General features: G+C 33.8%; 1 protein-coding gene across 5 annotated transcripts; it reads left to right on the forward strand.

Annotated features, from left to right (window-relative positions):
• The first annotated feature begins 5,388 nt into the window (after positions 1-5,388).
• LOC128871726 (E3 ubiquitin-protein ligase Kcmf1) lies at positions 5,389-12,997 on the forward strand. Of its 5 annotated transcripts, XM_054113718.1 has the most exons (8): positions 7,069-7,322; positions 7,909-8,129; positions 8,347-8,526; positions 9,247-9,671; positions 9,808-10,068; positions 10,396-10,668; positions 10,746-10,957; positions 12,183-12,997. In XM_054113718.1, exons 3-8 carry the CDS (start codon positions 8,511-8,513, stop codon positions 12,736-12,738), a joined length of 1,743 nt encoding a protein of 580 aa, XP_053969693.1. In that variant the 5' UTR covers positions 7,069-7,322; positions 7,909-8,129; positions 8,347-8,510; the 3' UTR covers positions 12,739-12,997. The 5 variants fall into 5 exon arrangements, with proteins under 5 accessions (XP_053969691.1, XP_053969690.1, XP_053969693.1 ...); XM_054113716.1 differs by lacking the exon at positions 7,069-7,322 and adding an exon at positions 5,389-5,546 and having other exon boundaries at positions 7,909-8,526; XM_054113715.1 differs by lacking the exon at positions 7,069-7,322 and adding an exon at positions 5,389-5,541 and having other exon boundaries at positions 7,909-8,526.
• The last annotated feature ends 215 nt before the right edge of the window (positions 12,998-13,212 follow it).

The following is a 13,212-nucleotide window of genomic DNA, read 5'->3' on the forward strand; positions in this document are numbered from 1 at the left end:
AGCCAAAAACCAACAAATGCAAATAGTTCGTTCATCTATAATTAACATTATTCAACAGTATTTTTAAGCTATTTTAACAAAAATTATAATTTTTCTAACTTTATTTTGTAAATGATTTCGAAATGTACTGCTTGGCAACACTGTGTGGTGAGAGAGCAATCAGCTAAAAGGATTTACGGGAATTTTTAAAAATCGTGAAATAAAATCTACGATACTACGGTACGGAAGGAAGGAATTTTTCATTTACATGGGGTTCTCATTGCTAATGCTGAAAACAGTGAACACCGTAAACGCAATCCCCTCTCAGCTGTTTCGATCAAACTAATGATAACCCCATGTAAATGAAAAGGTCCTTCCTTCCGTATCGTAGTACCGTAGATTTTATTTCACGGTTTTTAAAAAATCCCGTAATACCGACCCAGTTGATTTCTCTCTCGCCACACAGTGTTGCCAAGCAGTACATTTCGAAATCATTTACCAAGAAAAGTTAGAAAAATGGTAATTTTTGTTAAAATAGCTTAAAAATACTGTTCAATAATGTTAATTATAGATAAATGAACTATTTGCATTTGTTGGTTTTTGGCTTTGGTTTATTAAACAATGAAAAATTGTAACTGATAACGCGGATGTGTGAAAAAGTGTGTAAGCAAAAATATCAATGGCAACATTGAGTAGATACAACCACAGACACATACACACAAACCGATGTATTGTGTAAATATGTAATTAAAAGAACGCAGTTGTTCTCGGGGGTGAGTTTTTGTGCACGGTAAGGGACTGCGTACGGTGTTCACTGTTTTCAGCATAAAAATAAAACATTAATGGGTTGGCTGCAATGATAGAAACAAGATTGCGCCCATCAAGAGTGCTGCCAACCATTTGCTTTTCGCAATAAATTTCGTGCTTTTTATACCCAAAATGCGTAAATTTTTAAGTTTCGAGTTTGTTTCTTTTTTTAATTCAAAGCTACCGAAACTGTAAGTTAAAAAAAAAACTATATTATTAAACAAAAGAAGGTTAAAAAACGTCACTCTGAGAAGATTTTAGTGTTAATGAAAATTTGTTGATTCTTATAAAACTTGCAAATTTAATTTTTTTTCTTTTAAGGCTATGCAAGAATATTAAATCTTCTTCTCTCAACTCTTAAGATTGGAAACTTTTTTACACATTTTAAAAAGCGTTTGAACTTACTGAGTGCGGATGAAAACCATAGAGGTGTAATCTTTTCTTCCGGTCATCAATTCTTAGTGGGACATAGGGCATCAAAAGGTGTATTCATTGCAAAAATAAGCAATAAAATACCAGAAAATACTAAAGAAACCAAAATAAAATGTCATAAGGATGCAAAAAGAGTACCTTATCTAGTTACATAACCTCAAATATAGCAAAACAGTTGTTCCCTTATCAAAAGAGTTTCGCTTAATAAAAAAAACTCATAAATTAAATTGTACATAAGCATAACACATTTATTTAAAAAAGCGCATATTTTGAAAGCAATTTGTTAAGCATATAAAGTTCTTTAAGTAATTCAATAAAAATTTGGTGTTTTATTTTCTTTAAATGGGCATTTTAGTGCGTTTTTATATCCAAAGCTAGGCAGCACTGCAATAGCGAGAGAGAGATTTGACTGCCGAAAGCAGAAGAACAACAATTGCAATCGCGGGCAATGCCACCAGATGTTAAAAAAAGTAAAGCTAAATAAAACATTGAATTATTTAACTAATTATTAAAAAATGTATATTTTACAAAATTATAAACATTACATTTTAATTAGAACAATCTAGAAAAATGTCATGAAGAAAAAACTAAAACTCCGAGACTAAATACCAAAAAAAACCTAAATCAAGTTACGAAAGTGGTAATCTGGTCATACTTGTGCTAAAACCATTTAACTCATTGTCAAATTTGCTGAGCGCAAAGTAACGGGACCATAGATGTGAAACTCTTTTTCTCGTGAGAGCGCTGAAAAATGTGCATTTTTTATAACATTCTCCAATATTGCCACACCGGTAGAAACATGAATTGGGTATTTTTTAAACAAAAATTGGGAATTTTTAGTTTCCACACCACCATTGAGGTTAGTATTTAGTGTGCGGTAGCCCAATAGCCTTATATGACTCGTATACACCTACATGTACTAGGCACAATTCGTATTAAATATGTACATAAATAAGCAACAAATTTAAAAATGTATATGTAAATAAAGTAATGAACACGAAAAACATAAGTTATAACTTAATACATGACATATTGCGATTTTTTAATATAACACAGAAAGTGGGTAACAAAAAAAAAAAAAAATTATCAAACAAAGAACAGAATAAGTTAAAGCAGATTACCTTTAATCTTTGTAAAATATCTCAAACTCAAATTCAATTCCCTTGCCTACGCTTTTCAACCATAGAATATTTACATACAAATTTACATAAACCAACACAGTTTTCAATAAAATTACATTATGCACATAAGACTAATTAAAAGTAGAAGTCGAAAAGGATATAAGAGGCTTTGGAAAATTTTAAAACTCCCTTGAATTTAAATTATTACGTTTCAATCGAATTAATTTTAAGGCACATAATTACAAATATTTAATCGCGTCATTTTTCCATTAAGCAAAAACGCCATTTCGCCTATTAGCAGTTCAAAATCCCATAATGTGTGAATGCTGCCAAGTTTTGAAACGAGCTCATGGACGCGCTCTCTCTCAAAATGAATGGGTTTCACATTTAGTCATCTATGTCATGGGTTGGCTGAATACATGGAAGCGTCGCGAAGAGAAAGCAAAACAATTAAGGGGGGGGGGTAGGGTCACAAAATCGAAATTTTTTTTCTTCACTCATCTTATAGTAAATCATTTCAAGAATGTTGTGTCAAAATTTTAAGTGGATCGGAGCAGAACTCTCAAAGTTATAGCCTTTGTAGGCACTCTACCTCGAATGCGAAGCATCGATAATTTCTCAGAGTCATTTTTTCAAACGCGTTTTTCCCGAAACGACTTCTTAAAAGTCGGTGCCAATCACAACTCCGAAACTATTCAACCGATTCTTTTCAAATTTGGCACACGTTTTCTAAATCAAAAATACCTCCCCCCTACACTGTTTTTTTTTATTCTTTTTTTTTTAAGGTTGTTTTTCACTTACAAATATGGCGAAATTTTTCGCCAAAAATGCTCGTTTTACGTTTTTTTGCCTCCAAAACTACAAAAATGAAAAAAAAAAAATTTTATTAATGTAGGGGGTAGCATTACGTCATACTTTAACTGAAAAATTCGACTTTTTTAGTTTCAGATGATTCTACGACGAATGCCGATTGGCACCGCAGAGCACCTCTCGAAAAACATATCTCCAAAAAAACTCTGTCATGGGCTTATTTGTCAATATTTTATTATTAATATTTTTTAAAAACTTATTGAAAAGATGTACAATAACATGCAACTGATTTTATTAAAGTATCTTAAGCCATATTTCTGTAAAAAATTAAAAAAAAAAGTGTTTTTTTTTTAGCGCTAAACCCTACCCCCCCCTTAAGTGATGATGATGAGAGCACAACGTCTGCCACGGTTTTGGATTAACATGAAATACAAAACATCTATACTGACGAATGCAAAGGTGTGAAAATATTCACATTGTACGCCGCCTTAAAAATCAAAAATAACAACTGCCATAGTGTTGAACTAGTGATGCTAAACGGCTTAAAAATGTACATGGACTCCTCTGTAGAATATTTTCCGGATATTGCAAATAATTTTTCGCTTGCATTTTGTGTCTACATGGGGTACAAAAATTCACAATCAGTGCAATCCTTGCACCGTACAAGGGCTCTGCAAATCTAAGAGAATCACCCAAATGTTTTTCTGATTTGCAAAAAAATAAATGAATCTAGTTGAATAAATTACATATTTTCCTACCTACAGTTGCAAACTTCTTAGAAAAAGTTTTCTTGAAATGTAAATGTTATACATTGCTCTACATCTTGGGGGGAATATTAAAAAAATGCACTCTTTCAGTGCATAAGGATTTAAAAAAAAATTAATTTCTTGATCTACTTGAAAAATAAAATTATGACTTACATATGGGTGATTTAATTTATAAATTTGTTTTCTATACATTTAAATTAGTATTTATAAAGGATATTTGACTTATCGCGGCTCAATACCAATTCTCAATTTGGACAAGTCGGATCTCAGTTCTCTTTCCAATACTAAACAAACTTTCTTGCCACGGCGTCTTTCGTATAAAAACGCAAACAAACTAGATTTGGAACCATTATATTAATTTGTGCTTTCAAAATGTTTCGACAGGGTATGTGAATACGTAGTCAGTGTCGTTCACATATGCATTAATTACGTACGTTCGCATATGCATTAATTACCAATAAATCCCCAAAATCAATTTACCCGTTCACATATGGCAGATTACCTGCAAAATTGACAAGTAGAAGGAATAGCTAATTTAATTGCGCAATTGGGTACTAGTACTAATAAACAGTTGGAGGAAGTCCGTAAGCGACGTTTATTGAGGTTTAAAAATTTAATGGCAGCAATACGCATGCCAAATTCGATATTACATTTTATAATCTTATTACTTATTATAAAATGTAACATCGGACACACGGTTATGCACACACACTTTTTTTCTGTTATATGAATGTTAAAAGTTAATAATACCTAACATTTTATTAGAATTATGTCTGCAAGCATGTTTTCTTTATCGGCATCCATTTTATTTAGTTTTTACTTTCACGTTTTTCTTTACACTTATAAAAATAATTATCTATTACGAAGAAAACCCGGTTTGTATTTATTTATCTAGGATTATTTTATAGTCTCAGATTTTGGGAGAGAAATTTTGTATGGTAAATCTGGCTTTTTAACTACGGATTGGGAGTTAAGCACGAAAAAGTAGATCATCTACTTATATGTGAACGTATTATAAAATGCTTTTACGGATTATATTTTTTGTCCAGATTCTACAATAAAATTACCCAGAAGTACACTCAATCTAACTCTATCTAATATTTGCTATTTAATACTTGTATTCAAACAAGTTAGCTGTACATTAAACCTGTAAGGTTTTGTAAATTTGCACGAACAACTTAGGATATTTCTCCCTTTTAGAACAAACAATTGGATTTCTTCGGGAATTCGCAACTAGGAGAGAGTGCTAATTTTTTATTATTTAGAAATAAGAATTCGTACCATTTTACATATCAATCAGACGAGATGGTCGAACCAATTTTCTGTTCGGGGAATCAATTTTACATGAAGAAAGAAATTGCTCATAGCTGGTGTAGGCACCAGTGTTGGAGAACTTAACTTGTCAAATTTACGGGATGTGGTAGGCCTACGAATAATTTATCTTCACTTTCAACCCTGTTCAATGAGAAAAGTACTAAGTTGAAAATTAAGAGCAAGAACACAAAAACACCAAAAAATTATCTCTTGTCGTGAAATAAAATTGTTTTCTTTCGATTCTAAATTTTCGTTAGTGATTTTAATTTATTTACAAACACTGAGAGAACGTTTGCAACACAAATAACGATGTAAAGTATGATTAATTAACCAAAAATGAAAAATAAGAAATATAAATTTTCGTCATCCAAAATTTGCTTTGCGGGAAGAGCGAAGAAAGGGATATTTTTCATTTGTCATCGTTTGCAACGCGATTGGAAATTCAAATAAAAAGTGCAAAGAAATTAATGCCATATAAGTCGCAAATGGCTAAGTAAACAAAAAAAAAAAAACAAGGATTACATTGGAAGCTAGATTTTCTAGACGTGCGACATTGCAATTAGTAATAAGGATTCGGATCTTTATCACAGCGGTTACATAGGTTGTGTTGGTGTACGAATAGGTTAACCTTAGCTCAATGGAGGTGGTAGTGTATGGTTAAGCAATGTGCAGTGTACCCAATTGAATTCATTACAACGCAGTAAAAAACAATAAAATGAAAATGTGGGTGCCTATACGTATCAATATGATTGTACGACTTTGCCAAATCATATAATTTATACTTGTTTAATAATTTGAATGATGGGGAATGTGTATGTCCTTCGTGAAGTAAATTAAGTGCTGAATACGGCATGCGGAGGCTGTAAGTCCTACAACCCAATTAATTCAACTGATTATTTAACCCAGTGTTAAAGAAGTGTCTATATCAAAAAAGTTTAACCACGAAGTGTTTAACACAATGCCCACAGCCGCCCCCCTTTTGCACTAGGGATTGAAGGAGCAGTTGGAGGTTATATCGCACGTAGGAGTTGACGTTTCAAGTAGACATATGTTGCCACTTGCGCGCTAAAGTTTAGTCAAACAAAATTAAATATAAAACTACAATTGTGATATAAATTTGTTTCCCCTTTTTCAACGAATAGAAATAGGTACAACCATATACATATATGAAGATCTGGATTCATTTTTAAATCTATCTACATAGACCAGCGGAAAAAATTATAATTGTATTAATTCATACTGAATCACTGTCATTAAGAGTATTTTTTTATTATTTCGTTATTTGATTGATTCATTCAAATAATTGTAAATATTTACAAAGCGTTTCGTATATACATATCTACAAATTTGCCTATTTAATTTGAAGTCTTCGTGATTATGTATTTCTCCGAAATTACACTGATGATAGAATGTTCGATAAAAACAGTATGAAACGCCAAAATATCTTTCACGGTGATGACATCAAAGCAAGGTGGATTTAATAAGGTGACAGCATTCACCCAGCTGAATTTTTCGCCGTAGGTATGGCTTACGTCAAAATGATATGCTTTGTTTGTATGTATTGGTATGTTTACATTCGTATGTTTACATTTGCTTGCTGATTTTGACATGATGCTTGCACCAAACGCAACAACAAATACATGTAGGGTTTTACTTATATGTGTTTGCTGTCACCTGTAATAAATTCGCCTTGCATCAAAGTATACTTGCAGTGTGAGCATTACTTTCGCGCCTACTCTGACATGAGCCTTATGGTTCATCGTCGCGAAATATGTTTTTCGAAGGGGTATCTTTTTGTTTTTTTTGATTGGCAACACCGTTTGTGCCGATGAACGCACGTCGTTTTGCACGACAAAAGCACGAAACGAGCGAACGGGCAACGAGCTGAATATTTTCCTTTTTCTTGCTTTCCTCGACGAGGAGTTAAAAATAAAATTTTCGCAATGGAAGATGTTGCAGAAATAAAAGCGAGAATATAATAATTAAAAGTCAATTCTTTTTGAATACAAAGAACTTGCCGATTCTTTTGTTAAATTTGAGTTTCTCGAAAACAAAGCGAAATACATAAGAAAGAAAGGAAATTTAAGTGAAGGTAAAGCAAGCAAAATGAAGCAATTTTTATAAATTTTTAAATTTTCTGATCGAACGACCAATGAAAATACAAAAAAAGATAGAAAAAGAAAGAAAAAAATAAGAACGAAGGTGTGCGGATTTACAGCATACCTATGGGAATTTGGCTTGTCTAATTGGAATGCAATAAGAGGAAGGGTAGCTGCAGAGGAAAAAACAAAAGTGGTTAAAGTTGATTGAGTTTAGGGACGGGACGAAAGATAGTGCACTGACTGCTAACCAGAAGGAGAAATAACTAATAAGAATTTGTATTTGGTAACTAACAAATGAGTGTGCAAACATATATAAATACTTAAGTGCAAAACAAATTTGATGTATAAAATGTGTTATACAATTTCTTTGCGTATGCATTAGACAATCCATAAATACGTTCTATTTGGTTAATGCGTGCTGGAATTATATGCATTTTATCGGTACCATAGAACAGACTATCGAAGGACTATTATATAATTCACAGTTCCATCTCATTGGGATATCGAAAGATGCAGCTCTTCAAAAATCCTTCATCCACTCTTGAAACCGGAACTAATATATTATTTCTTCCTCAGTTCCATTTTTCTACAAACGACAACTGCTTTATAAATAAAAGGACCATTGATTTGAGGAATTCTTCAAGTAACTTATCGATTCAGATAGGCCACGGCCCATTCTCGGCTTGAAAATCGTCCTGTTGGAGAGGCCAACAATATTGGTTAAAAAAGTCTCGGCTTCGAAAAAGGCGCTAATATAGGAAGTAGTCGATTGACAAGTTTGCTTAAGGATCTCCAAAGTAATTGTTCAATAATAAGCTAATACTACAAAAATATAGTACTTGGTGGCCTACAGAGTTATAAGTGTTAACTTATTTTCGTCCGAGTCAAATAATCTATATTGGCATCATTTGCCTATTTAAATAAAAAGTAAACTGGTTAAAAAGGAAACTATTTTCATGTACTTTTATGATTGCTATCCTATTTCTACCTAACATCGGCAACTACGCTATTCAGCGAAAGAAGTAGAGCGCAAAAGCCTTTGAAAGTTATTGGACGAAAGAAAACATCAAGTAAACGTATTAAAACTGACAGCAGCAGTAATAAAAGCGTAAATAGCAACGGCGGCAGCATAGCAGGAGTGAAAGATCAGTTTTCGGTTTTATATCGTCTTCTGAATAATGAGTCGCCATGAAGGTAATATATAATTTGTATAAACTGTTGTAAATTTTTATTTATATATTTTTCTAATATACATATGTAGTGTGTATACATTTTATAATGTGTTGGTTATATTATTTCCTTTTGCTGTAACCAAGGCCTGTTTCCAAATTAATGTTTAAATTACATGAGTGCAATTTTGAAAAACATATCGGGCACAAATTATCTAGCACCACGGACATTCCGGCTTGATTGTAGAAAGTAGTGATCATTTTACTTCACCTACAACCATAGAAATTTGGATAGTACATACACGTACTATATGTCTGAATTTTTGCTAATATTTTTATGAGCTGGTAATTATTTTGCTAACATCTATCGGCAATTTATTGCCCAATTTCCAACATGATCCGGTATCTATTCTTTTGTTATATTGTTTTTGTTTAAAGATAGACGAGTGTTAGGGTATTATTTGCAAACGTCACCGTTTGTGGATACAACTGATTATTATACAAGGTTGAAGAAGTTTGTTCGTCGTTTGGTACGTCGAAGGGATGTATGCATCTTTGTTGTACTTTAAAAATATTTGATGAACAATTTCACGATTTGAATATAATGTATTAATATATTTGGTCAAATAATTGGTAAATATGGTTTTCAAGAGAGAAAAAGTAATGAATGAAATTTAGATTCAATTACAAATTGGAGTAATATTAAAATATAAATATAATTTTATATCGTAATTTTTCTTTGCAGGAGTCAGTTGTGATTCTTGTCTCAAAAGCAACTTCAATGGTCGCCGCTACAAATGTTTAATTTGTTATGATTACGATTTATGCGCTGATTGCTATGAAGAGGGCGTTACATCGACTCGTCATTTGGTTGATCATCCAATGCAATGTATTCTAACGCGATCCGACATAGAACTGTTTTTTGGTGGGGAAATGCTCAATTCGGAGCAGCCACAAAGTTTCACATGTCCCTATTGCAAAAAAATGGGGTTTAGCGATGCTACATTGCTAGAACATGTTTCGGCCGAACATACGGAGACCAGCCTTGAGGTAGTATGTCCAGTGTGCGCCGGTCTACCGGGTGGGGAACCGAATCTAGTCACAGACGACTTTGCCGGTCATCTAACATTGGAGCATCGAACGGGACCACGTGAATTGATTTCGTTTCTGATATCCTTTTTAAAATACATAGATGCATACACATGAACTTTTTACATATATAGATATTTATTTTATATAGAATTTTTTGCTTTAGAATTTTCAATATTCGATATGGTATACCTTAATATGTAAATATGATATATACGATGAACCATCTGCTATTCGACATGGAGGTGGTGTACGTAGGATTCCAGGGCGTACGCTTGGTGGGCCACGCGCACGTCGTTCCAATATGCACTTTACTTCAGCGAGCGGTTTATCTGCCCTATCACCATCCGGAAGGGAGTCGGTTGACCCTATAGCCGAACTACTATCACAGTTATCGGGTGTGAGACGAGGCGGACCGCAGACATCCCAATTGCAACAATTGCAGATGCAAATACAATTGGAACGTCAACAAGTAACGGTATGTAACTTTGAAATTTATATACCTATTTATTTTATTTCTTGCACCATGTACATATGCATTTGTACACAAGTATTATATATGTACGTATCTATATATGTTTTAATGCTTTAAGTGGAAAATTGCGCAGTTGTAAAATCTTTGGCAACCTACAAAGCGGTACAACACAAAAAATAATGACGTTATTGGTTTTAATTGTTTATATTTTTAATTTTATTTCTATGTTTTGCTTTTGATTTTGCATGTGTTGTGAGGTTTGCATTCAAATTGCTCTTATGTATTATGTATCATTTTATGTTTTCTTTTTCTTTGTATACATTTTTTTAGGCAACACGCCAACAGTTGGAACGCTTGCCACGTCGGGCACATCCGATGGTATCTTCATCGAATTCAAATGCAACCATGCCGGAGGTGATAAGTAGCGGCCCAATATTGAGTGGCAGTGGCTCTGGTGGTAGTGGTGTTAGCGGTTCTGGTAGTGTCAATGGTGGTGGTGGTACCTCATGTCGCACTAACGAATGGACGGTGAATCCGTCGTTAGCAGCCCAACAGCAATCGCAATCAGGACTGACGGGCAACAACACACTCAACAGCAGAGAGGTAGTGCTTATATTATTAAATTATAGTATTAAAAAAGGCTAATGCTTCTTAATTTTTTCTCAAATAATGTTTAATAGAGTGGGGGTGGAAGTAGCAGTGTAAATGGTGGTAGTGGCAGTAATGCCAGCAATGTAATCGGCATGTCAGTTGCCGGTGGGGCAGTTGGTACGTCTGTTAACTGTTCAGGCACCGGAGCAGACGGTCAATCACAGTTTTTGCTAACAAAATTCATGCAGCCAACATTGAGTGATACGGAATGGGCTGAAATGGAACGGGAGCGATCTGATCGGTAAGTATATTTTTTATTGTGATTAGAAACTTTATGTTCGGAAAGTTCAAAATCTCCTTTAATTACATGGCAATTGCCGCTCTGAATAGAGTAAAAAAATGTTAAAGGCAACACTTTCTAATTAAAGATATTCCAATCTAAATTGAAAGAGTAATAATTACAAAATAAAAACTTTAAAGCCAAACTTTGCGAAATAAGTTTAATTACTATTATTTACTCAATGCTATATAATTAACAAGATAATAAGATGATGCCAAGCAAAATCGAAAACATCTCTTCAAAACTATTTTTGTATTAAATTAATAATTATTTCTAATTTTTTAATTACACTAAATATAATTTGAGAGAAATTTCCTGATTTTTATCTCTATTTGTTGCAGATATCCCCACCTAATTATAATCTCTTTTGCTTCATACATATTCAACGATATAAGTTTTATAGGAATATGTGCCATAAGCTGTTGAAATCTTAGTTTACATGCATCTATATTTAACTTAAATAAATCAACGATAGGATTAATTGATCATGTTTATAGATTTGACCAATGATATTAATTGTAGTAAATTGTTTATTCAATTACATTAAAATGTCCATTTATGCTTTAATGCTGGCATATGATTTCTTCCCAATGCGATGTAGTTGTTGTAACATCATAAATGTTCTCCATTAAAGAAAGTATTAGTAAATTTTGCTGGGGACTGTCCTTCGCAGGATATACATCCGGGTCGTTCCGGTGACGTATAAACGACTGTCGGGGGGGGGGGGGGGGGGGGGGGAACATTGCATACGCGCTTCTTTACTTCGCTTCTGTCCCATGAACCCAATTTCGGTTTCAGCTGCAAACCTTATACGAATCTATTTTATATAATTCGCCATCATAGACTTTTAACAAATAATAGACAATAAAATGTTTTGGTGATATAATGTTTGATTCTCGTAATGAAAACATACCTAAATATTAATAAATCGCGCTAAAATAGCAGTTATATAAATAGTGGTACACAAATAAGTACGTATGCAATATTTTATAAAACAATGATTTTCGTTTTGATAAAAAATCAGTTTTAATATCTCATTTAATGGTATTACTTGTAGTTGTTCTGATAATTTTATTTATGACTAATATGCATTTATTTTAAGTTTAAAATAATCATAGCAATTTAAAGTTCAAAGTTCTATATGCTCAAAAATGATTATAAATTTCTCCGTTTCACCTTGATGTAGATCGCAATTTGTGCAAGCGCTTCTATTGTCAACCCTTTCCTTTGATTCGCTTGACACTATTGCAATTAGTGGCGCCGACGTTGAACGTGACAACCGCGGCGAATCACTGGAAACTAACAGTGATAATGTAAATAATGAGAAAGTCTCAGCCGTCAACACAAAAAGTGATGCCAATGCGAGGGAATCGTTGATGAATAATAATACGGACGCCTCGGCACAAACCACAAACACGAGTGGCGGTGGGGGTGTTAGCGCAGGCAGTATGCATGGAAGCGGTCGACAACAGGTGCATCAGCAGCAACAGACCTCTCCGGAGGATATTGCTGATGAGTACAAGCAATTACAGCAGCAGCAACAGCAACAACAGGCACAGCAGCAAACCTACACATCAAAGAAGAAATCATCGAGCAACACTGGTGCGAGTGGTGGGGCTGGAGGTACTGGTGGTAAAACGGCAGCTGACAGAGGCATTGAGCGACGGGGTCGACCACCACCTCCACCAGTTGGTGGGGGCGCAGCGGCTACTGGCTCACAACCCCAACAGCATTCTAGGTAGTGCTATCGTCCTCATCAACCACGACATGATCAAAAACAGAAACAGCAAAAACTAAAACTGCAACATAAAAACAAACAAAAGAAACAACAGAAAGAGAATTTGGAGCAAAAACACATAAACACCCACAACCATAACCATAACCCCAACAAGAATAAATCCCATTTAGCACAGCAACAAAGCAGACGAACGGCATGTCCAGCATCGGAAATAAACACGCAGTGCTATGACGGTGAGGTGACAGTTGAAGCAATTGAAATAACGGGCAGGAAGACGACGGATACATAAAGAAGCAGCAGAAGCAACAACCAGAGAAAAAGATTATAAATATGGTTTATTAAATATATTATAATTATAATTATTAAAATTTATATAATTATGAAACAAAACAAAAACAAAGAGAAGGCAACCCAACCAAGCAACACACCTATTGTAATCAAATGAACTAATTATAATTTTAAAGAAATTGAACATTTA

Source organism: Anastrepha ludens, chromosome 2 (genome assembly GCF_028408465.1).
Source record: "Anastrepha ludens isolate Willacy chromosome 2, idAnaLude1.1, whole genome shotgun sequence".
NCBI classification, from domain to species: domain Eukaryota; kingdom Metazoa; phylum Arthropoda; class Insecta; order Diptera; family Tephritidae; genus Anastrepha; species Anastrepha ludens.